Here is a 24,740-nt window from a genome sequence, read left to right as displayed (position 1 = left end):
TCTGCGTGTCAGATTTGTCAAAGATCAGATGGTGGTAGATGTGTGGTGGCATTTCTGAGGCCTCTGTTCTATTCCTTTGGTCTATATATCTGTTTTGGTACCAGTACCATGCTGTTTTGATTACTGTAGCCTTGTAGTAAAGTTTGAAGTCAGGTTACATGATGCCTCCAGCTTTGTTCTTCTTGCCCAGGATTGTCTTGGGTATGCAGGCTCTTTTCTGTTTCCATATGAAATTTAAAGTAGTTTTTTCCAATTCTGTGAAGAAAGTCAGTGGTAGCTATAAATTACTTTGGGCAGTAAGGCCATTTTCACGATATTGATTCTTCCTATGCATGAGCATGGAATGTTTTTCCATTTGTTTGTGTCCTCTTTTATTTCCTTGAGCAGTGGTTTGTAGTTCTCCTTGAAGAAGTCCTTCACATCCCTTGTAAATTGTATTCCTAGGTATTTTATTCTTTTAGTAGCCATTGTGAATGGGAGTTCACTCATGATTTGGCTGTTTGTCTGTTATTGGTGTATAAGAATGCTTGTGATTTTTGCACATTGATTTTGTGTCCTGAGACTTTGCTGAAGTTGCTTATCAGCTTAAGGAGTGTTTGGCCTGAGATGTCAAACAGAGACAATTTGACTTCCTCTCCTCCTATTTGAATATGCTTTATGGTTTTTCTTGCCTGATTGCCCTGGCCAGAACTTCCAATACTATGTTGACTAGGAGGGATGAGAGAGGGCATCTTTGTCTTGTGCTGGTTTTCAAAGGGAATGCTTCCAGCTTTTGCCCGTTCAGTATGATATTGGCTGTTGGTTTGTCATAAATAGCTCTTGTTATGTTGAGATACGTTCCATCGATACCAAGTTTATTGAGAGTTTTTAGTATGAAAGGCTGTTGAATTTTGTTGAATGCCTTTTCTGCATCTATTGAGATAATCATGTGGTTTTTGTCGTTGGTTCTGTTTATGTGATGGATTACATTTATTGATTTGCATATGTTGAACCAGCCTGTCATCCCAGGGATGAAGCCGACTTGATCGTGGTGGATAAGCTTTTTGATGTGCTGCTGGATTCGATTTGCCAGTATTTCATTGAGGATTTTCGCATCAGTGTTCTTCAGGGATATTGGTCTAAATTTCTTTTTTTTTTTGTTGTGTCTCTGCCAGATATCATTTGGTATCAGGATGATGCTAGCCTCATAAAATGAGTTAGGGAGGATTCCCCTTTTTTCTATTGATTGGAATAGTTTCAGAAGGAATGATACCAGCTCCTCTTTGTACCTCTGGTAGAATTCGGCTGTGAATTTGTCTGGTCCTTGACTTTTTTTGGTTGGTAGGCTATTAATTATTGCTTAAATTTCAGAACCTGTTATTGATCTATTCAGAGATTCAACTTCCTGGTTTAGTCTTGGGAGGGTGTATGTGTCCAGGAATTTATCCATTTCTTGTAGATTTTCTAGTTTATTTGCGTAGAGGTGTTTATAGTATTCTCTGATGGTAGTTTGTATTTCTGTGGGATCAGTGGTGATCCCCTTTATCATTTTTTATTGCATCTATTTGATTCTTCTCTCGTTTCTTCTTTATTAGTGTTGCTAGTGGTCTATTTTGTTGATCTTTCAAAAAACCAGCTCCTGGATTCATTGATTTTTTTTTTTGAAGGTTTTTTTTCTATCTCTTTCACTTCTGCTCTGATCTTAGTTATTTCTTGTCTTCTGCTAGCTTTTGAATTTGTTTGCTCTTGCTTGTCTAGTTCTTTTAATTGTGATGTTAGGATGTTGATTTAGATCTCTCCTGCTTTCTCTTGTGGGCATTTAGTGCTCTAAGTTTCCCTCTAAACACTGCTTTAAATGTGTTCCAGAGATTCTGGTATGTTGTGTCTTTGTTCTCATTGGTTTCAAATAACTTATTTCTTTCTGTCTTAATTTCGTTATTTACCAAGTAGTCATTCAGGAGCAGGTTGTTCAGTTTCCATGCAGTTGTGTGGTTTTGAATGAGATTCTTAATGCTGAGTTCTAATTTGATTGCACTGTGGTCTGAGAGACAGTTTGTTGTGATTTCTGTTCTTTTACATTTGCTGAGGAGTGCTTTACTTCCAATTATGTGGTCAATTTTAGAATAAGTGCGATGTGCTGAGAAGAATGTATATTCTGTTTATTTGGGGTGCAGAGTTCTGTAGGTGTCTATTAGGACCGCTTGGTCCAAAGCTGAGTTCAAGTCCTGAGTATCCTTGTTAATTTTCTGTCTCCTTGATCTGTCTAATATTGACAGTGGGGTGTTAAAGTCTCCCATTATTATTGTGCGGGAGTCTAAGTCTCTTTGTAGGTCTCCAAGGACTTGCTTTATGAATCTGGGTGCTCTTGTATTGGGTGCATATATATTTAGGATAGTTAGCTCTTCTTGTTGAATTGATCACTTTACCATTATGTAATGGCCTTCTTTGTCTCTTTTGATCTTTGTTGGTTTAAAGTCTATTTTATCAGAGACCAGGATTTTTTTTTGCTTTTCATTTGCTTGGTAGATCTTTCTCCATCCCTTTATTTTGAGCCTGTGTGTGTCTTTGCACGTGAGATGGGTCTCCTGAATACAGCACATTGATGGGTCTTGAGTCTTTATCCAGTTTGCCAGCCTGTGTCTTTTAATTGGGGAATTTAGCCCATTTACATTTAAGTTTAATATTGTTATATGTAAATTTGATCCTGTCATTATGATGCTAGCTGGTTATTTTGTCCATTAATTGATGCAATTTCTTCTTAGCATCGATGGTCTTTATAATTTGGCATGTTTTTGCAATGGCTGTTACCGGCTGTTGCTATCCATGTTTAGTGCTTCCTTCAGGAGCTCTTGTAAGGCAGGCCTGGTGGTGACAGAATCTCTCAGCATTTGCTTGTCTGTAAAGGATTTTATTTCTCCTTCACTTATGAAGCTTAGTTTGGCTGGATATGAAATTCTGGGTTGAAAATTCTTTTCTTTAAGAATGTTGAATATTTTCCCCCTACTCTCCTCTGGCTTGTAGAGTTTCTGCCGAGAGATCTGCTGTTAGTCTGATGGCCTTCCCTTTGTGGGTAACCCAACCTTTCTCTGGCTGCCCTTAACATTTTTTCCTTCACTTAAACCTTGGTGAATCTGACAATTATGTGTCTTGGGGTTGCTCTTCTCGAGGAGTATCTTTGTGGTGGTCTCTGTATTTCCTGAATTTGAATGTTGGCCTGCCTTGCTATGTTGGGGAAGTTCTCCTGATGAATATCCTTAAGAGTGGTTTCTAACTTGGTTCCATTCTCCCCATCACTTTCAGGTACACCATTCAAACGTAGATTTGGTCTTTTCACATAATGCCGTATTTCTTGAAGGCTTTGTTCGCTTCTTTTCACTCTTTTTTTTCCTAATCTTGTCTTCTCGCTTTATTTCATTAATTTGATCTTCAATCACTGATATCCTTTCTTCTGCTTGATTGAATCAGCTACTGAAGCTTGTGTATGCTTCACCATGTTCTCATACTCTGGTTTTCAGCTCCATCAGGTCATTTAAGCTCTTCTCTACACTGTTTATTCTAGTTAGCCATTCGTCTAACCTTTTGTCAAGGTTTTTAGCTTCCTTGCAATGGGTTAGAACATACTTCTTTAACTTGGAGAAGTTTGTTGTTACTGACCTTCTGAAGCCTACCTCTGTCATCTTGTCAAACTCATTCTGCGTCCAGTTTTGTTCCCTTGCTGGCGAGTATTTGTGTTTCTTTGGAGGAGAAGAGGCGTTATGGTTTTTGGAATTTTCAACCTTTCTGCTGTGGTTTCTCCCCATCTTTGTGGTTTTATCTATCTTTGGTCTTTGATGTTGGTGGCCTACGTATGGGGTTTTGGTGTGGATGTCCTTTGTGTTGATGTTGATGCTATTCCTTTCTGTTTGTTAGTTTTCCTTCTAACAGTCAGGTACCTCAGCTGCAGGTGTATTGGAGTTTGCTAGAGGTCCACTCCAGACCCTGTTTGCCTGGGTATCACCAGAGGAGGCTGCAGAACAGCAGATATTGCTGCCTGATCCTTCCTCTGGATGCTTCGTCCCAGAGGGGCACCCACCTGTATGAGGTGTCTGTTGGCCATTACTGGGAGATATCTCCCGGTCAGGGAACCACTTGGATAACAGTCTGTCCCTTATCGGGAGCTGAAATGCCATGCTGGGAGAACCATTGCTGTCTTCAGAGCTGTCAGGCAGGGACGTTTAAGTCTGCAGAAGCTGTCTGCTGCCTTTTGTTCAGATATGCCCTGCCCCCAGAGGTGGAATCTAGAGAGGCAGTAGGCCTTGCTCAGCTGTGGTGGTCTCTGCTGAGTTTGAGCTTCCCTGCTGCTTTGTTTACACTGTGAGCATAGAACTGCCTACTCAAGCCTCAGCAATGGCAAACGCCCCTCCCCCCACCAAGCTCCCACGTCTTAGGTTGATCTCAGACTGCTGCGCTGGCAGCGAACAAGGCTGTGTGGGCGTGGGACCCACCGAGTCAGGCATGGGAGGGGATCTCCTGGTCTGCCTGTTGCGAAGAGCATTGGGAAAGTGCAGTATTTGGGCAGGAGTGTATTGCTCCTCCAGGTACAGCCACTCATGCCTTCCCTTGGGTAGGAAAGGGAAATCCCCCAACCCTTTGTGCTTCCCAGGTGAGGCAGTGCCCCACCCTGCTTTGGCTCTCCCTCCATGGGCTGCACCTGCTGTCCAACCAGTCCCAGTGAGATGAACCAGGTACCTAAGTTGGAAATGCAGAAATCACCTGTCTTCTGCATCGATCTTCCTGGGAGTTGTAGACCAGAACTGTTCCTATTCGGCCATCTTGGAAGTGACCATGAATGCCATCTTACAAATGAAAGTGTTAATTGGTCACAGACATTCACTGGCTTTTATGTATATTAATACTTCTGTGAATTTAAATGGATATAAATATTGGTTATAATATTCCACTAGTGCATTTGGATATTCATTTATCTAGCAATTTATATTTCACAGAGAAAAATACTCGTAAATATTATATTACTTTTCTTTTATTAGGTTAATTGGAATTCAGTTAGTATTTTAAAAAGAAAATTGTAATGGAAGAATAACAGGAAAAAATAAAAGTCCAATAAGTGAGCCTAAGGACTTATATTGTACTGAGAATTGGTTTTAGATTTGTCAGGGAAGAGAGAAGAAACAGTAGACATTTTTGTGTACGTTGAAGTCACTAAAAGAACAATGTAAAGCTCTTTTAGATCAGATACTAGGTAGCATAATACACAGAATTGGTTAAGAATTCAGAAAACAAGATGGTGACTGTGGACTATCCCTAGTGAAGTAGGAGGTGGCTCTTGTGCCTGAATTGAAGAGAGCCGTTGGATTGCTACTGGGGTGAGAGAAGGCAAAAAAGGAAAGAAGAGGTCTATGAGTGAATAGAGACCCTGGAGCCAGTAATATGCTTATATAATTGGGCCTCAGTTCAGAATGGGTTGAATTATTTAAATTTTTTATCTGTTAACCCCAAATTAACATTCTTTTCTCCACCTGAGCTTTCTCTGAGAGGTCTTCTACTTTGCTAAAAAGAAGATTCAGGAAAGCAAACACTCAAAGCCTTACTTTCCTAAATGGAGAAGGATCTGAAGAGAGAAGTTTTAAACATTTTTATTTGCACATATTTTATTTTCAAGTAAAATAAGGTCTAGAGGAAAGCCCTAAGGCCTTTTAGAATTGGATGGATAAGGTCAGACTCTTATGGGTTCACCTTTTGCTATTTGACCATGGGCAAATTTAACATTCTTCCTATTACCTATAATATGGGAACAGTACTGTCTACCTCATGGGGTTGAAACTAAGCATTGTGTCTGGTCTATAGAATGACTGAATACATGGGAGTTTAAAAAATGACTTATAATTGAAACAAGTAATTGAAGTAATTACATGTAATAAACTAAAAATAATTTGTAGTAAAGAATATAGTTTACTTTGACCAGGCGTGGTGGCTGATGCCTGTAATCCCAGCACTTTGGAGGCCAAGGAGGGCGGATCACCTGAGGTCAGGAGTTCAAGACCAGCCTGGCCAACATGGTGAAACCTCGTCTCCGCTAGAAATACAAAAATTAGCCGGACATGGTGGCAGGTGCCTGTAATCCTAGCTACTCGGGAGGCTGAGGCAGGAGAATTGATTGAACCCGGCAGACGGAGGTTGCAGTGAGCCGAGATTGTGTGACTGCAGTACAGCCTGGGTGACAAGAGTGAGACTCCATCTCAAAAAATAAAATAAAATAAAAAATAAAGAATATAGTTTACCTTGTATATTTTGGCAGTTTTCTCTATTTAATTCCTTACAGTTCTCGTGAAAAAAAAAATTTCCTTTCTTCCTTTAGGAGACAAGGACGGCAGCAAGGTGACAACAGTGGTGGCAACTCCTGGGCAGGGTCCAGACAGGCCACAAGAAGTCAGCTATACAGACACTAAAGTGATTGGAAATGGATCATTTGGTGTGGTATATCAAGCCAAACTTTGTGATTCAGGAGAACTGGTCGCCATCAAGAAAGTATTGCAGGACAAGAGATTTAAGGTAAAATGTCCAGTATTTCATATATTTTGTTGCTGTCGTAATACATGTACCATAAATGATTATTTTTTTCAGTTGCTTCTTTTTGCTTCAAATTTCTTCTATTGTGCTCATTTTTGTTCAGCTCAACCATTGTAGTGATTTTATTTCTAGTCATGTATTTTGTAGAGATAACATTCACTGAAGATTGCAGTATTACTTTTGTAGTCATTACAGATGACATATGTAATATATGTATTTTTTAATCCTGTGAAAGGTAAGTTAAAATTTCTTAATTTATGCTATAAAAAGTGACCTGTCCTCACCCTTGTACTGTGTTGATGTAGACCAGAGGAACACTGCCTGTCGCGTATAAGCATTTTATGTATTTGACTATGCTTCCTTTTTTCAAAAAATTTTTTTAATCCATGTTGCAACTTGTCTTAGTCTGTTTTTGCATCTCTATAAAGGAATACTTGATATTGAGTAATTTATAAAGAAAAGAGGTTTAATTGGCTCACAATTCTGCAAGCTGTACAGGAAGTGTGGTGCAGACATCTGCTTCTAGTAATTGTCTCAGGAAACTTCTAATCATGGGCAGAAGGTGAAGGGCGAGTAGGTGCATCACATGGCAAGAGCTGAGCCAGAGCATGAAGGGGGAGATCCAGACTTTATTATTATTATTATTGTTATTACTATTTTGTAGAAATGGGGTTTTGCCATGTTGTCCAAGCTAGTCTCAATCTCCTGAGCTCAGGCAAGTTGCCTGTCTCAGCCCCCCAAAGTGCTGGGATTACAGGCGTGAGCCACCATGCCCGTCCCCAGACTCTCTTAAATAACCAGATCTCCTGTGAACTAACTGAGTGGGAACTCACTCATCAACAAGGGGATGGTGCTAACCCATTCATGAGTGGTTGACCCCCTTGATCCAATACCTCCCACCAGGCTCCACCCCGTCTCTACTAAAAATACAAAAAATTAGCCGGGTATGGTGGTGGGCGCCTGTAGTCCCAGCTACTTGGGAGGCTGAGGTAGGAGAATGGCGTGAACCCGGGAGGCAGAGCTTGTAGTGAGCTGAGATCGTGCCACTGCACTCCAGCTTGGGGGACAGAGCGAGACTCTGTCTCAAAAAAAAAAAAAAAAAAAAAAAAAAAAAAGATTACATTTCAACATGAGGTTTGGAAAGGGATAAACATCCAAACCATATTACAACACTATCCATTTTTCTCGTAACTTTTTTTTTTTTTTTTGCTATCTTCCCTTTTTTTTCTTGTCCTTGTGCCTTTAGACACTAGCAATCCCAAAATTCAGTTCTCGTCATGTATTTTCATTTTTTGTACCTCATTTGGGGAGCCTATGCGTGGAAGCTCAGATGTCATCTCTGTGTTGTGGTATAGCAGAGAGAGTCAGAAGACACTGGGTGTAATTAAGCCTCTGTCACTATGCAGCGTTGCTCACTTTCCTACTCTTCCAACCTCTGCAACATTTTAGTGGGAGCCTCCTATGTGCCAGGATCTATGATAAACATGAAGGGATATAACAAGAAGAAGTGATCACTGTTCTGGTATATCACTAGTTATACCACATTCTAGTGTCCATCTGCTGTAAATGTCTGGAACATTCTAAAGAATTTTTAAAAATTCAGTTGTTTTTGTTTTCAGTTCTCACCTCTCCCCCAAGTACTAGTCTCATGTTGTCAAATGCCCACTGGATCTTGATATCTGAATATTGTACTGTTATCTCAAATTGGCAAGCCATCTTATCTAACTATGACTTAACTTTTAAGACTCAATGGAAATCTCTCCTACTAGTTCCCAGAACTTTGGATTTGCCTTTTCTTTTTAATGGTTTTATAATTCACTGTTATTCAGACTGTTCCATTTGCTCATCCCTAATATCCAGTCATTGTTTAACTTGATTTTCTTTTTTCCTCATACTGCCTTGTGGCTGTGTCTCTTTTTTTTCTTTCTCTTCACTACTATTCTAGTCAGAACCTGTCATTATTTGGCTTAACCACATATAAACGTGTACCTTAGTCTTCTCCTTTCTAATCTCGTCTGTGTACTAAGACTAGAATAATCCCAGAGTTCTCATTGGTCATGTTGTTTCTCTTGCCCATAAATCTTCTATGGTTCTTCATAGTCTAGAAAGTAAAACCTGCCTAGTTTACTTGTGTACTCAGAAACTTCCATAGTCTTCCATTTTCTCCAGATACTTAACTTTCCAAACTTTTTATGTTACCGTCCTTTAAATATGTTCTTCTCTATGACCACTCTGCTTTTATTCAGCTCTTCTATCACTCCCATTCTCCTGCTATCTAAATTCTGTGCATTTATGAAAACTCAGGTCAAATTCTTCCTGTATGAAACTTCCCAGATGATTCAAGTCAGCTATGGAGATCTTGCTATTCTAAATTCCTCGAGCCCATATTGTCCATAAACTAGGAAATTCCATATTTTTTATGACAGGGTCTCCATTTTTAAAATATTTGTCTCCTAAATACCCACACATTCCATTTTTTGGGATTGGTAGTTAATGATGATAGCAGATACTTACTATATGTATTTTTTGACATGAGTAGTTTTACATAATTCTTACCATTAGTACTGTATGATTGATATTGTTATTATTTGGATAAGGAAACCTAAGTACAAAGAAATTTTAAATTAACTTGTCAGGGTCACACAGTTGGCAAGTGGATGGATGAGCAAGGATTCGAATCTAGACAGACTCTCCAGTGCCTTATCACATTTTATCCTCACTGTATCAAGCCCCTCTACCCCTTCTCTCTTTCTCTCACAGTATTCATCCTCTTTCTATATCATAGTATCAGATTCTCACAGTGTCATAACGTCTTTCTATCAAAATATTTAAACCACACCCTCTTTCTCCTTCTCAAGAGAGATTGGTTTTATTTCATTCTCTAATGGTTGCATTATATTTTATTGTGTGGATATACCCTAATTAGCCATTGTTCAATTGATAGCTATTAAAATTTTTTTTCCCTGCCAAACATTGTATATATGTGCTTTATCAGAATACAGTTTATAAAAGTAGAATTCTAGGGTTTAAACTTTAAACCTTGATATAGGAGAGCACTTTAAACCTTGATATAGGCTGTCTTCCAGTTAGATTTTATCCATTTAAATGTACATTATTTGAATATGGGTAATGCCCATTTCCTGTGTAGCCTTTAGATAGTAGGAGTATTTTTATGTTTTTCAATTCTGTAGGTGAAAAATTATTTTTATATTTTGTTACTTTCTTTTCTGTTTTAAATTTTTTGTAGAGACTCATCTCACTACATGGCCCAGGTTGGTCTTGAGCTCCTGGCCTAAACTGGTTCTCCCTCTTGGCTTCCTAAAGTGGTGGGATTATGGTCTGAATCATCATGCCTGGCCCTGAAAAATTATTTTAATTTACAACACCATTTTACATGTTGTGACCCTTTTTACCCCTTTTAGAGTGTGTGTCTTCCTTACTCATTTGTTAAAACCCATTTAAAATGTAATCTTGTAGAGCAACAAAGATTTTATCATCTCAGTGCTTCTGTGCGTTGGAAATTCAGGCATGGCTTAGCTAGGAACCTCTGGCCCGGGGCCTCTCACTAGACTGAATTCAGGCATCAGCTGGGGAGCTGCAGTCTCATCTGAAGGTTTGTCTGAAGGAGGAAATATCTGTCCCCAAGTGTACTATGTGATTGTTGGCAGACTTTGGTCCCTTGCCACATGGGCCTGTTCACTGGGCTTTCTGAGGTCTTACCAGTTAGCTTCCTACATGGCAAGGGATCCACTGGAAAAATAGTAAGCCCAAGACAGAAACCACAGTTTTTTTTCTAACCTAATATTGGTGAGGTGATTAAACAAGGATGTGAATACCAGGAGGCAGGTATCATTTAGGGCCATCCTAGAAGCTGCCTCCACAATAATATGAACCATCCTGTCATCATCTCAAAGTGAGAAAAAATAATTTCAGTTTGTGTTGACTTTGCTTGTGATATCTTCTGCTTTTCAGATATTGTTGATTTGGGCTTTGGTATAATGCTGAGAAAGGACCTGTTCTATCTTGCTTATAAATAATGTCGTTTTCTCTAGGAATTTTATTTTCACATATTTCTTTAATTTTTCTGGGGTTATATGTTGGGATGTAGTGTAAAGTAGTAATATAACTTAACCTTTCCCCAAGTAGTAGGTCATTGTCTCAGAAACCATTTTTATAAAGTTTATCCTTTTCCCACTGGTGGGCAAATGCCATTTTAAAAACCATGTATTATGTTACCATATATACATTGGATTTTCTTCTGGGTTTCCTTTTCTTTTCCGCTGATTTGTCCATTTTGGCTTATGTAACACTTCTCTGATGATAACTAACAGCATATTTTGAATGTTCCTTGTTTTTTCTCTTAAAAAAATCTGTGTATCAAATATCATCAGCCTGTGATGTTTCTCCTGCAACCCCAACAAAACAAAAACAAACTTTAGATTTGATTAAAATTGTGTAAAATTTGCAGATTAGTTGGGCAGAATGTGCAGATTTACAATATTCAGCCTTCCCATCCAGAAATGTGATAATTCTCAGCATTTAATCCATTTTTGATATAAAACTTTATAGTTATGTAGGTTTTAAACTTTTCTTACTTTTTTAATCTAGATATGTGTAGTAATTTTTCTGTTGCTCTTGGGAATGGGAGTCTTCCTCCATGTAAATACATCTTCATGTAAATGCAAGTCTTCCTCCATGTAAATACATCTTCCATGTAAATGCAAGTCTTCCTCCATGTAAATATGTCTTGTTTTAGGCATTTGAACACTGCCTCCTCCGTTGGTTTTGAACTTGGGCATCTTCTAGATGCATTTAATGTGCTGAGGCCCTTTAGTAGGGTACTTTACTGTGTTGCTTTTTTAAATATTATTACATGTTCATTATAATTTTCTAGCTTACCTAGAAACCTGAGTTTAATATGTTACTGGTGAACTAGAGTGTTTTTGTTGTTTTGTTTTCTGTTGTTAGATGAACAGTTTTTATTATGATTAGACACTGATTTTCATATAGGGTTTATGGTTTTTTTCCCTATGATCTAAATGTAATATATAAACATGATAATATTCAGTCAGTTTTGCTTTCTAATAATCCTATTTGCTCCAGGTGTTTTAACATTGTGATTTTTTTTTTTGGAGGTATTTTATGTATTAGTGCTTTCTTTTATTTTTTGTTTTTCTCAGTCAGACTTGCTATATAGCTTGCTTTAGTTATCATCTCTTTTCAAGGAACCAGCTGTTCTACCTTTTTTCTAATCATTGTATCTTTCATCACTATTCCTTTTTAAGAAGGTTCTAAACAAAGAATATGTCAAATACTTTGATTAAAGATTGAAAATGTGTCCCTATGTAAAAGAACTGTAGAACTCTGAAAACAAACATTTAAATAAAACTATTAATAAACAGTGAGACCCTGTCTCTTTTTATTAAAAAAAAAAAACACTAAATAAAACTATTTATATTGGGTAGCATAGGGTAAAACACAGTAATACTTCTGATTGTCCTCACTGGGAATTTGAATACTTTTCATGCATTACAGAGAGGAACAAGTAACCTGGCTGAAAATAAAAGGATGTGAGTCAGGAAAATAAAATAATAAAGCAAGAGAGCACCCAAAGCCTTGGCTTGCAAGAAATTGTGTATTAGATACTATGGTTTTTATATGTACTTATTGACAGAGAAAGTGGGGATCTATTGCTTAGGTAACAAAATAGTAGATCTAATGTTTTATTATGGTTTTTGTCCTTTTTTCATGTTTTGATGGAGAAGATGTACAGACAGTGGTTTAAGAATAACAAACACTTGAAACTTGCAACTTAGCCTATGCTAGGATTGTGTGGGTATTTCACCAATTAATTTAATAAATGCAGAGTTTTGTCTAATGAGCGGTTTGAAAGTAATAATGTGCACACATAGCATTTTGTAGTTTAAAAATTAGTTTCATATACATAAATCATTTGATTTTTGCTACTTTTTATTTTGATATAATTTGAGGCTTAGGCCAGGAATGGTGGCTCACGCTTGTAATCCCAGCACTTCAGGAGGCTGAGGCAGGAGGATCACTTGAGGTCAGGAGTTTGAGACCAGCCTGGCCAACATGGCAAAACCCCGTCTCTACTAAAAATACAAATATTAGCAAAGTGTGGTGGCATGTGCCTGTAGTCCCAGCTATTTGGAAGGCTGAGGCAGGAGAATTACTTGAACCTGGGAGGCAGAGGTTGCTGTGAGCCAAGATTGCGCCACTGCACTCTAGCCTGGGGGACAGAGTGAGACTCTGTCTCAAAAAAAAAAAAAAAAAAAATTATTTCAGGCTTAGGCCGGATGCGGTGGCTCATGCCTGTAATCCCAGCACTTTGGGAGGCCGAGGCGGGTGGATCACGATGTCAGGAGATCCTGACCAATATGGTGAAACCCTGTCTCTACTAAAAAATACAAAAATTAGCTGGGCATGGTGACTGAGGCAGGAGAATCACTTGAACCCGGGAAGCGGAGGTTGCAGTGAGCTGAGATCGCGCCACTGCACTCCAGCCTGGTGACAGAGCAAGACTCCGTCTCAAAAAAAAAAAAAAATTATTGTTTCAGGCTTAACATTGCCATTACTGTAAAGAACTTCCTTAAACCTTTTATCCAGATTTCCAAATATTAATATTTATCACACTCACTTTTGCAGTTTCTTTCTCTCTATATATATTATTTTTATTTTTTTCAGGTGAGATCTTGCCGTATAACCCAGGCTGGAGAGCGGTGGTATAGTCACGGCTACTGCAGCCTTCAACTCCTAGGCTTTAGCGATTCTCCTACCTCAGCCTCCCAAGTAGATAACCGTAGGTGTGCGCCACCACACCTGGCTAGTTTTTAATTTTTTTTTTTTTTTTTTTTTTGTAGAGATGGTGTCTCCGTGTTTTGCCCAGGCTGGTCTCAAACTCCTGGGCTTAAGTGATCCTCCTGCCTCGGCCTTCTAAAGTACTGGGATTGTAGACGTGTGTGCCAGGCTACACATATTATTTCCTGAAATGTTTGAGTGCAACTTTTAAGTATGAGGCTCTTTTATCCCTAAATTATTCAGTGTCTGTTTCCCAAACTCAAAGACATTCGCTTATGTAACCACATAATAATTATAAAAAAATCAAGAAATTAACAATTATACAATACTATTATCTAATATACAGGCTTTATTGAAATATCTCCAGTTGTTCCAAAAATGTCCATTGTGGCACAAGAAAATCCTGGGTCATGTGTTTAGTTGTGATATCTCTAGTCTTCTATACCAGGAAGAGTTCCTCACTTATTGTCTTTCATGACATTCATGTTTTTGAACAGTATAGGACAGCTATTTGGGTTTGTGTAATGTTTCCTCATAATTAGATTCAGCATATTCATTTTTGGAAAGAATGTCATAGAAATGATTTTTTTCTTCTTAATGCATTATATCAGGAGACCCATGATGTCTGTCTAGTTAATGATGATATTCACTTCTATCACTTAAGGTAGTGTTTGCTAGGTTTCTTTATCGTAGAATTACTGTTTTTCTCTTCATAATTATAAGGAATATGTAGGAAAATACTTTTAGACTACATAAATAACCTTTTTCTCATCCAGCTTTTACCAACTAGTTTTAGTATGCATTAATGAGTTTTTGTTAGAATCAATTATTATAATAATGGCTACAAATGGTGATTTTCTAATTCTTTTTTTCTTTATTAATTAGATTCTACTCTAAGGATTATGAGGAAAGCTTTTCCCTTCTCTCATTTAATTTTATATGTCATACGGACTCATTGACTCTCATTTAATTGTATATATCATATGGACTCATTGACTCTCATTTTATTAAATGGGTTATAATCTTTGGTCATTTATTTTGATACTCAGATTGCTTCAGGCCAGGTGCAGTGGCTCACACCTGTAATCCCAGCACTTTGGGCGGCCGAGGCGGGCGGATCACGAGATCAGGAGATTGAGACCATCCTGGCTAACATGGTGAAACCCCGTCTCTACTAAAAAATAGAAAAAATTAGCTGGGCGTGGTGGCGGGCGCCTGTAAGGGAGGCTGAGGCAAGAGAATGGCCCAGGAGGTGGAGCTTGCAGTGAGCCGAGATTGCATCACTGCACTCCAGCCTGGGCGACAGAGCGAGACTCTGTCTCAAAAAAAATTGCTTCAGATTTGGCCAGCGAAAGCCCTTTCAAGCTGGATCTAGATCCCCTTAGCCAATAGAACTAGACAATAGGTGTATGTGTGTGCACATGTGTGCAAGCATATTCACACTTTTTTTCTGTATTTCTTTCTATTAAAAATTAATACTTTTAATTGCAGAGCAACATCACAGAGTTCACTCTAGCCTTCTTTATTTCTATATTTGTAACTCCTCTTTCTGAACTGAGAAAACCTGGCTGCTGTTATCCACAATATATTTACTTATTTGCTCAATCCTAGAATTTACAAGCTAGTTTCAGAGCTGCTAACTCATATCCCTGGGGGCAGAGTTGGACTTACTAAGAGTTCACTGTTTGTTTTTTATCTTTAGCTTGAAAGGCATATGGATTTTATATTATATTCAAAAAGTATTTGGGTTTTTCTTTTTTTTAATTTTAATTTTTTCCTGTAGCATAGACTATTAATTTGAAGTAGTTAGGTTCATCTGTTTCTGTATGTATCACTTCTTAGAACTTCACCCCCTTTCTTTTTGATTAAAAAAAATTATTTATGTTTTCATTCTGTGAAACACTAACATGGTTCCAAAAGTCAGAAATCTAGTGTCATTTCTTCTCGATTCTTTCTATTTTATTTCCACTCACTCCCTGTAGATGGCCAACCTCATTATGTTCTGGCTTACTTTTCCTCAGTTTTGTTTTACACATAGCTGCTTGTTTGTGCATTTTCTTTTTTTTTTTTTCTTCCTTACACAGGAGGTACCATATTGGAGATACTCTTTTGTACTTTGCTTTTTCTTTAAGCTATATTTCCTGGCAATCATTGCATATCAGTTCAGAGATTTTTTTTTTTCATCCTTTTTACAGCTGCTAAATGCCCCTCCATAAAGGTTATACCAATTTGCATTCTCTCTAGTTAAGTATGAGTGCCTGTTGGTCCATAGTTTTGGCTATGAAAGTTGCCTTACTTTTTAAATTTTTGCTAATCTCATAGGTGAGAAATGGTATCTCATTGTAGTTTTAATTTACAATCTTCCTATTTTGAGTACACTTTAACATCTTTTCATGTATTTAAGGTCCATTTTATTTGTTTTTGTGAGTCTGTATGAATTGTCCTTTTTTTGGTCCATTTTAAAAATGCGATTTTGATTTTTCCCAATCAACCCTGAAGAGTACTTTATTATGGAATTTATATTAGGTGTGATATGTGTAATTTTTACTTTGTGTATGGTAGTTTTTTTTTTCTGATATGTAAGAGTCCTTCCTTCCCTCTATGCAGTTGAATTTATTGCTCTTTTATCTGGATTTTGTGTTATGGTTATAAAGCTTTCCAGCTATCCTCAGGTTAAAGAGGAAGTCATCTATATTTTCCTCTAGTAGTTATCAGGGTTCAGTTTTAGCATTTAGATCCCTGATCCATTTGGAGTTTATTCCTATTATGGTATGAATTATTGATCTAATTTTATCTTTTCTAAATCATTAACTACTTGTCTGGGTACAATTTAGTAGAAGACTATCTTTGTTCCAGTTATTTGAGATGTTACTGTTATTATATGCTAAATTTCTACATGTACTTGGCTCTATTTCTGGACTTTCCATTTTATTCCACTAAGCTGTTTGCATATTCATGTGTCACTACTATACCGTTTTGATTATAGAGACTTTATAGTATGTTTTAATGTCTGATAGGGTTAATATGCCCTTGTAGCTTTTCTTTTTGGTGTTTTCCTACCTATTTTTACATATTTATTTTTCTATATGAACTTTGGCATCAGTTTATCTAACTTTATAAAAAAAGTGTTGATCTTTTAAATTGGGATTTTATTTATAAATTAATATAGGAAGAACTGATATATTTGTGAGCTTGAATTATCTTAGCCAGGAATAAGAAATATTTTTCCATTTGTTCAAATCTACTTTTATGTCTTTCAGAAGTTTTGGCTTAGTCAGGCTTTAGAAATTTCTTAAGTTTATTCTTAAGTATTTTATTGTTTTTGTTGCTATTGTATAGTTTTCTTGTTTTTTATTCTACATGTTAAAAAGTGATGGACTGCTTTATACCAAGCTCGGTTTTTTTCCTTGTATCACCCTTCCTTTGTGGAATTTAAGTATTCTTTGTTGTGGCCAAAAAATAAAATTTGATATATTGACCTCTTGTTTCTCTTGATTATCATAAAATAGGAATTTCTCTGACAACTTAAAAGTCTGTAGTTTTAAAATCTGTGATTTACATAGCTGCTGTTTGGGATTGCCTTAAATTATTAGGTGTTTCCAGCAGAAGGTTGAAATAGGATCTTCTCCTTGTTCAATTAAATAAACCAACCTGCGAAATCTCCTAATGGCAGTGAGAGGCATTTTTTTTTTTTTTTTTTTTTTTTGGTGAATAGTAAAGAAGAGAGATAATGGTCAAAGATAAAAAGAAAACCAAGAATAATTATCCCTGTGTGCCAGTAGTCACATAAACTGTACCTAAGACACTGGGCTTTTTAAAAGAATTTCTGGTATAATCTTCATTTCAGTGGTATTTTATTTTTTTCTCACTGTGGCCCATCATACTGTGACAGAGTACTTAAACTACCTTAACTTGGGCAGTTTGGAAGTGCTTGTGATAGAAAATGTTTGTGTTGTGGGGATAAAGATTGGGTAGGTACCTAATTAATGTAGGAGACCTGTACTGTTGTAACAGGGAGAACATCAGTCAATCCCAAACCTCCTTATGGTTTGTTGAGGCTGACTGTTCCAACTTGAAAATCAGTAAGTTGCATGTTTATTAGTGATCTTGGCTTCATTTACTATTCATTTCTCCTTTGAAGTAAGTCATAGGTTTCAAGTCTCCTGCCTAGTTTCACTAGTTCTGTAATTGGGATATAGAGGGATAGGGATGTGAGGTATCACTATTGTTAGGTTGTGAATGGAGAGCATAGTCTACTTTTAATACCATTTTATTTATTTATTTATTGGAGACAGAATTTCACTCTTGTTGCCCAGGCTGGAGTGCAGTGGCGCAATCTTGTCTCACTGCAACCTCCGCCTCCTGGGTTCAAGCAATTCTCCTGCCTCAGCTTCCCAAGTAGCTGGGCTTGCAGGCATGCGCCACTACACCTGGATAATTTTGTATTTTTAGTAGAGATGGGGTTTCACCATGTTGGTCAGGCTGGTCTCGAACTCCTGACCTCAGGTGATCCACCCACCTCAGTCTCCCAAAGTGCTGGGATTACAATTGTGGGCCACCGCACTTGGCTTAATACCATTTTAATACCTGCTTTTATAGCATTTTGGAGAATGAGGAAAGATGATGTCTGTTTTTGATCCTTAAGGATATGAGTATTCTCTGAATATATTCTGGAGACAGTGCCAAAGGAAGATTTTGGTCTTACTTAATAGTTTTGAAAGCTTGAACATATCTATTGTAAGAGTTAAAGAAAGAGGAAAGAAACACGAAATGTGGCTGGCAGTTAAAGACAGGTTCACTTTAGACAAAACCTGAGAGGTGCTCCTGGCTGCTTTTGGTCAGGAGCGCTTTCTCTTACAGACTAAGAGTATATATTGGTTTTAGGGTGAGGGGGCTTATCACAAGATTGGAATGTTTATGTGTGTGGAGAAGTTTATGGTGGGGTTAGAATCTCTCTGGGAGGAGGGGAGGTTGTCTTGGGGCAGACATCTTTCCGGCTAGGAGGGGTGTTATCTCGGGGCTAGTATCTTTCCAGCTGGAGGGGGGTTTATTTCGGGGCTAGCATGTCCCTGGTCAGGGAGGAGTTTGGAATGTTTCTGGTTGGAGATGTTATTTGTGGTTTATGGTCATGCTGACCTTAGCCATTAGGCTGATGCCCTTTGGATTAGGCAGTTTTTTATTAAGGTGAATTTTAGAATGAGGGGCTTGTCCAAGATGGCGATGCTCCTGCTCTGTCAATCCAGGCCCTATAGTTTGAGGAGGGACGGCGTGTTCTTCTGGCTACTTCCTGCTGACTAGGGGATGGAGAGTTTTCTGGTCTCGGGTTGACTGTAGGAGCAATGACGTCTGTAGATGTTTTTGGGTAGTTGTCTGTGAAATGGCCATGATCCTGTCAGATAAAAATCTTTGAAAAAGGTTAATTAGGCAGGGTAAGAACATTAGTCCCAGGCATATTATTAGAAGGGGGCTCAGGAATGGGATGACACATGCTATGATTTTGTTTCCAAACCAATAATCTGTTTGGTTGTTTAGATATTTCCTTAGCTTTTTATTTCCTTTTTTTTTTTTTTTATTTGGAGTCAGACTCTTGCTCCATCACCCAGACTGGAGTACAGTGGCGCAATCTCAGCTCAATGCAACCTCCAACTCCCAGGTTCAAGCAGTTCTCCTGTCTCAGCCCCCGAGTAGCTTGGGACTACAGGCGCCTGCCTGTACGCCCGGCTAATTTCTGTATTTTTTAAGTAGAGATGGGGTTTCACCTTGTTGGTCAGGGTGGTCTTGAACTCCTGGCTTCAGGTGATATATGTGCCTCAGCCTCCCAAAATGCTGGGATTACAGGCGTGAGCTACTTCACCTAGCAAGATTTCTTATTTCTTTACATTGATATTTATGACTTTTGGGGGCTGTCAGGGGTTGCTTCCTTAGCTTTCCAGGCTTTGACTTGAGTATGATGTATTTAGGAGTTGATTCCTGTAACAGGTACCATTTTAATTAACCTGGGTTCCATGGATTCACTAGACATGGGGGTGAAGGATTCTGGGCACCCTCAGTTATTAGTTGTCAGCACCAGCAGTGAAGAGATTTCCTTCTGTGATGGTCGGGGAGCTTAGAGGCAGCATCTGCTGAAACATCTAGTTTTCAGTTTATAGGGCTTTAAGAAAGCCCGACTTATTTTGGAAACTTGTAGCCAGAAAAATTAGAATTTAATTTAAGCAGTAGAAAATAATAAAAACTGAAAAATGTTAGGCAACACTAGAAATTAACAACAGGTGTGCTATGGTTTTTTAAATATAATTTTCTTTTTCCAGTTTCCCATTTTTATTAAAAGACAAATCATGGTAGGAATGGTTTGCTTTATTATACTTGGCTTAATTATTTGCATACAGTGCAGCAAGAATAATTATTTGTTACATAGGCCTTTTAAATTGGCTTTGATGGAACTTTGTTCTGTAGAAGGAATCTGAGAGAAAACCGTTTTAGCCAAGCCCAGCCCTGGATTTGTACTATCAAATACCTATGAGTTGGTGAATTTCTTTCCTCTTGAGGTCCCAAGATAACTTGATATTCCTGGTCTGCTAGAAAGTGACATTCTTTACTTACCATAGACCAGAAACCCTGTACAGGGACTGTGTACACAAAATATGAGGCCAGTTTTCCAAGGGCATTTTTGCCTTCGTAAGTATGGTTCCTTAAAGGAAAGCATATTATTCCAGTTAAAGCCTTTGTAAAAATAACCAGTTTTTCCAATTCTGTCCTGTTACAAAAGAAAACAGATTTTTAGTGCACTTATGCAAGTACTGTAACTTAAGAATACTCACAGTTTCAAAATTCTGGAGAAAATCAGGTAGAGAGAAACAAGTATGTTCCAAATTTTGTTCATGGTAGTATAGTAAATTGTTAAAAGCTGTTAATAGCTCAAAAGAAAAATTTCTTTGACTTTGAAAAGCAAAACAAAGGATTAGCAATATGTTAAAACATTAAAAAGATTGGTCTCCTGTTAGTTTAGTTCATGGAATTAATTCCTGTCATGCTCAATATTAACATTTTATCTCTTCAAAGTCCTGAACGTTTTTCCTCTATTCTGATGTTACAGTCTCCAGTGTTATCAGAAACCTGCATTTAAGAGCACCTGTTAGAGCTTTATAGCTGATTATAAAACCACCTTTTAAAGAGGACCAAAACAAGGCAACAATTGTTTATGGATGACAAAAAGTTTTAGGGTAGCCATAAAGACACAATTGACAAGGATGGCACACAATAATTTTAACATAATGATTGTAATTATTACTGAAAATGTACACTAATATATATCAGAATTATAGGAGTCTTCCATAACTTTGGAACACATATGAGTAACATACAAATATAGACCAAAGAAAGCCAAATACCGTTTTATATTTGACAGTGCTTCTTGTATGATTTTATACCAGATAAGCTAAATTTCACCTATTAGTGTGCTATTAATGTTAAACTCAATTTTAATAAAACCTTTTAGGCATATTTATCCAATTTTAATATCTGACCATAAGGTAAGATTTTTATAGACTTTTTTTAATGCTTTATAAGTTTTGTTAAAGAACAGGTTAGTGCTTTAAGAAAAACCCATTGTGCTTTTGTTTTAATGCCCAATTTACAGAAAATCTGGATGATACCCCTTTAACTTTACCAATATGTTTACACACAGAATTTCCTTTATAATTAACGTTTCAAAACTTGCTTAAACCTTCAAAACAATTTTTTAACTTTTTAATGTAGGTAAAAATCCACATTCTTATGCCTCCTTATAATCCTTTTACGAAAAGTATATTTTACTTTCCTTACACACCTTGCACATAAACTGTTTTTTCAATAGCTTTAAATACATGTTACACAGTTAACTTTTATTATTATACTTTAAGTTCTAGGGTACATGTGCACAACGTACAGGTTTGATACATAGGTATACATGTACCATGTTGGTTTGCTGCACCCATCAACTCATCATTTACATTAGGTATTTCTCCTAACGCTATCCCTCCCCGCAGTCCCTCATCCCCTTACAGTCCCCAGTGTGTGATGTTCCCTGCCCTGTGTCCAAGTGATCTCATTGTTCAATTCCCACCTGTGAGTGAGAACATGCAGTCTTTGGTTTTAGGTCCTTGTGATAGTTTGCTGAGAATGATGGTTTCTAGCTTCATCTGTGTCCCTGCAAAGGACAGGAACTCATCCTTTTTTATGGCTGCATAGTATTCCATGCTGTATATGTGCCACATTTTCTTAATCCAGTCTATCATCGTTGGACATTTGGGTTGGTTCCAAGTCTTTGCTATTGTGAATAATGCCGCAATAAACATACGTGTGCATGTGTCTTTATAGTAGCATGATTTATAATCCTTTGGGTATATACCCAGTAATGGGATTGCTGGGTCAAATGGTAATTCTAGTTCTAGATCCTTGAGGAATCCCCATACTGTCTTCCACAATGGTTAAACCAATTTACACTGCCACCAACAGTGTATAAGCATTCCAGTTTCTCCACATCCTCCCCAGCATCTGTTGTTTCCTGACTTTTTAACGACTGCCATTCTAACTGGCATGGGATGGTATCTCACTGTGGTTTTGATTTGCATTTCTCTGATGACCAGTGATGATGAGCATTTTTTCATGTGTCTGTTGGCTGCATAGATGTCTTCTTTTGACAAGTTTCTGTTCATATCCGTTGCCCACTTTATGATGGGGGTTGTTTTTTTTTTTTTGTAAATTTGTTTGAGTTATTTGTAGATTCTGAATATTAGCCCTTTGTCAGATGGATAGATTGCAAACATTTTCTCCCATTCTGTAGGTTGCCTGTTCATTCTGATGGTAGTTTCTTTCACCGTGCAGAAGTTCTTCAGTTATATTGATCCCATTTGTCTATTTTGGCTTTTGTTGCCATTGCTTTTGGTATTTTAGTCATGAAGTCCTTGCCCATAACTATGTCCTGAATGATATTGCCTAGGTTTTCTTCTAGGATTTTTATGGTTTTAGGTCTAACATTTAAGTCTTTTATCCATCATGAATTAATTTTTCTATAAGGTGTAAGGAAGGGGTCCAGTTTCAGTTTTCTGCACATGGCTAGCTAGTTTTCCCAGCACCATTTATTAAATAGGGAATCCTTTCCCCATTTCTTGTTTTTCTCAGGTTTGTCAAAGATCAGATGGTTATAGATGTGTGGTATTATTTCTGAGGGCTCTCTTCTGTTCAATTGGTCTGTATATCTGTTTTGGTACCAGTACTATGCTGTTTTGGTGACTGTAGCCTTGTAGTATAGTTTGAAGTCAGGTAGCATGATGCCTCTAGCTTTGTTCTTTTTGCTTAGGATTGTATTGGCAATTCAGGCTCTTTTTTGATTCAATATGAAGTTTAAAGTAGTTTTTTCCAATTCTGTGAAGAAAGTCATTGGTAGCTTCATGGGGATGACATTGAATCTATAAATTACTTTGGGCAGTATGGCCGTTTTCACCATATTGATTTTTCCTATCCATGAGCATGGAATATTTTTCCATTTGTTTATGTCCTCTTTTATTTCGTTGAGCAGTGGTTTGTAGTTATTCTTGAAGAGGTCCTTCACATTCTTTGTAAGTTGTATTCCTAGGTATTTAATTCTCTTTGTAGCAATTGTGAATGGGAGTTCACTCATGATTTGGCTCTCTGTTGGTCTGTTATTGGTGTCTAGGAATGCTTGTGATTTTTGCACATTGATTTTGTATCCTGAGACTTTGCTGAAGTTGCTTATCAGCTTAAGGAGATTTTGGGCTGAGACGATGGAGTTTTCCAAATATACAATCATGTCATCTGCAAACAGGGACAATTTGACTTCCTCGTTTCCTAATTGAATGCCCTTTATTTCTTTCTCTTGCCTGATTGCCCTGACCAGAACTTCCAACACTATGTTGAACAGGACTGGTGACAGAGGGCATCCTTGTCTTGTGTTGGTTTTCAAAGGGAATGCTTCCAGTTTTTGCCCATTCAGTATGATATTGATTGTGGGTTTGTCATAAATAGCTCTTATTATTTTGAGATATGTTCCATCAATACCTCGTTTATTGAGAATTTTAGCATGAGGGGCTGTTGAATTTTGTCGAAGGCCTTTTCTGCATCTATTGAGATAATCATGTGGTTTTTATCTTTGGTTCTGTTTATGTGATGGATTACGTTTGTTGAATTGCGTATGTTGAACCAGCCTTGCATTCCAGGGATGAAGCCTGCTGGATCATGGTGGATAAGCTTTTTGATGTGCTGCTGGATTCAATTTGCCAATATTTTATTGAGGATTTTTGCATCAATGTTCATCAGGAATATTGGTCTAAAATTCTCCTTTTTTGTTGTGTCTCTGCCAAGTTTTGGTATCAGGATGATGTTGGCCTCATAAAATGAGTCAGGGTGGATCCCCTCTTTTTCTATTGATTGAAATAGTTTCAGAAGGAATGGTGCCAGCTCCTCTTTGTACCTCTGGTCCTGGACTTTTTTTGGTTGGTAGACTATTAATCATTGCCTCAATTTCAGAGCCTGTTATTGGTCTATTCAGAGATTCAACTTCTTCCTGGTTTATTCTTGGGAGGGTGTATGTGTCCAGGAATTTATCTGTTTCTTCTAGATTTTCTAGTTTATTTGCGTAGAGGTGTTTATAGTATTCTCTGATGGTAGTTTGTATTTCTGTGGGATCGGTGGCGATATCCCCTTTATCATTTTTTATTGCGTGTATTTGATTCTTCTCTCTTTCCTTTATTAGTCTTGCTAGCGGTCTATCAATTTTGTTGATCTTTTCAAAAAACCAGCTCCTGGATTCATTGATTTTTTTTTTTTTTTTGAAGGTTTTTCTGTGTCTCTATCTCCTTCAGTTCTGCTCTGATCTTAGTTATTTCTTGCCTTTTGCTAGCTTTTGAATTTGTTTGCTTTTGCTTGTCTAGTTCTTTTAATTGTGATGTTAGGGTGTCAATTTTAGATCTTTCCTGCTTTATCTTGTGGCCATTTAGTGCTATAAATTTCCCTCTACACACTGCTTTAAATGTGTTCCAGAGATTCTGGTATGTTGTGTCTTTGTTCTCATTGGTTTCAGAGAATATCTTTATTTCTGCCTTCATTTTATTATGTACCCAGTAGTCATTCAGGAGCAAGTTGTTCAGTTTCCATGCAGTTGTGCAGTTCTGAGTGAGTTTCTTAATCCTGAGTTCTAATTTGATTGCACTGTGGTCTATGAGACAGTTTGTTGTGATTTCTGTCGTTTTACATTTGCTGAGGAGTGCTTTACTTCCAATTATGTGGTCAGTTGTAGAAGAAGTGCAGTGTGGTGCTGAGAAGAATGTATATTCTGTTGATTTTGGGTGGAGAGTTCTGTAGATGTCTATTAGGTCTGC

The 24,740-nt window shown here is 37.5% G+C and overlaps 1 protein-coding gene across 2 annotated transcripts in view; it reads left to right on the top strand.

Annotated features, from left to right (window-relative positions):
- The window catches only part of GSK3B (glycogen synthase kinase 3 beta), a 273,914-nt gene that overhangs the window by 86,175 nt on the left and 162,999 nt on the right, over positions 1-24,740 (top strand). For both annotated transcript variants that reach the window (XM_019024078.4, XM_031009212.3), the window contains exon 2: positions 6,335-6,528. In XM_019024078.4, coding sequence (XP_018879623.1) covers positions 6,335-6,528 — 194 coding nt within the window. The remainder of the gene's footprint in view (positions 1-6,334; positions 6,529-24,740) is intronic.

This window comes from Gorilla gorilla, chromosome 2 (genome assembly GCF_029281585.2).
Source record: "Gorilla gorilla gorilla isolate KB3781 chromosome 2, NHGRI_mGorGor1-v2.1_pri, whole genome shotgun sequence".
In the NCBI taxonomy this organism is placed as follows: Eukaryota; Metazoa; Chordata; class Mammalia; order Primates; family Hominidae; genus Gorilla; species Gorilla gorilla.
Note: the sequence above shows the minus strand (reverse complement) of the source record. Positions and strands in the feature narration are given on the sequence as shown.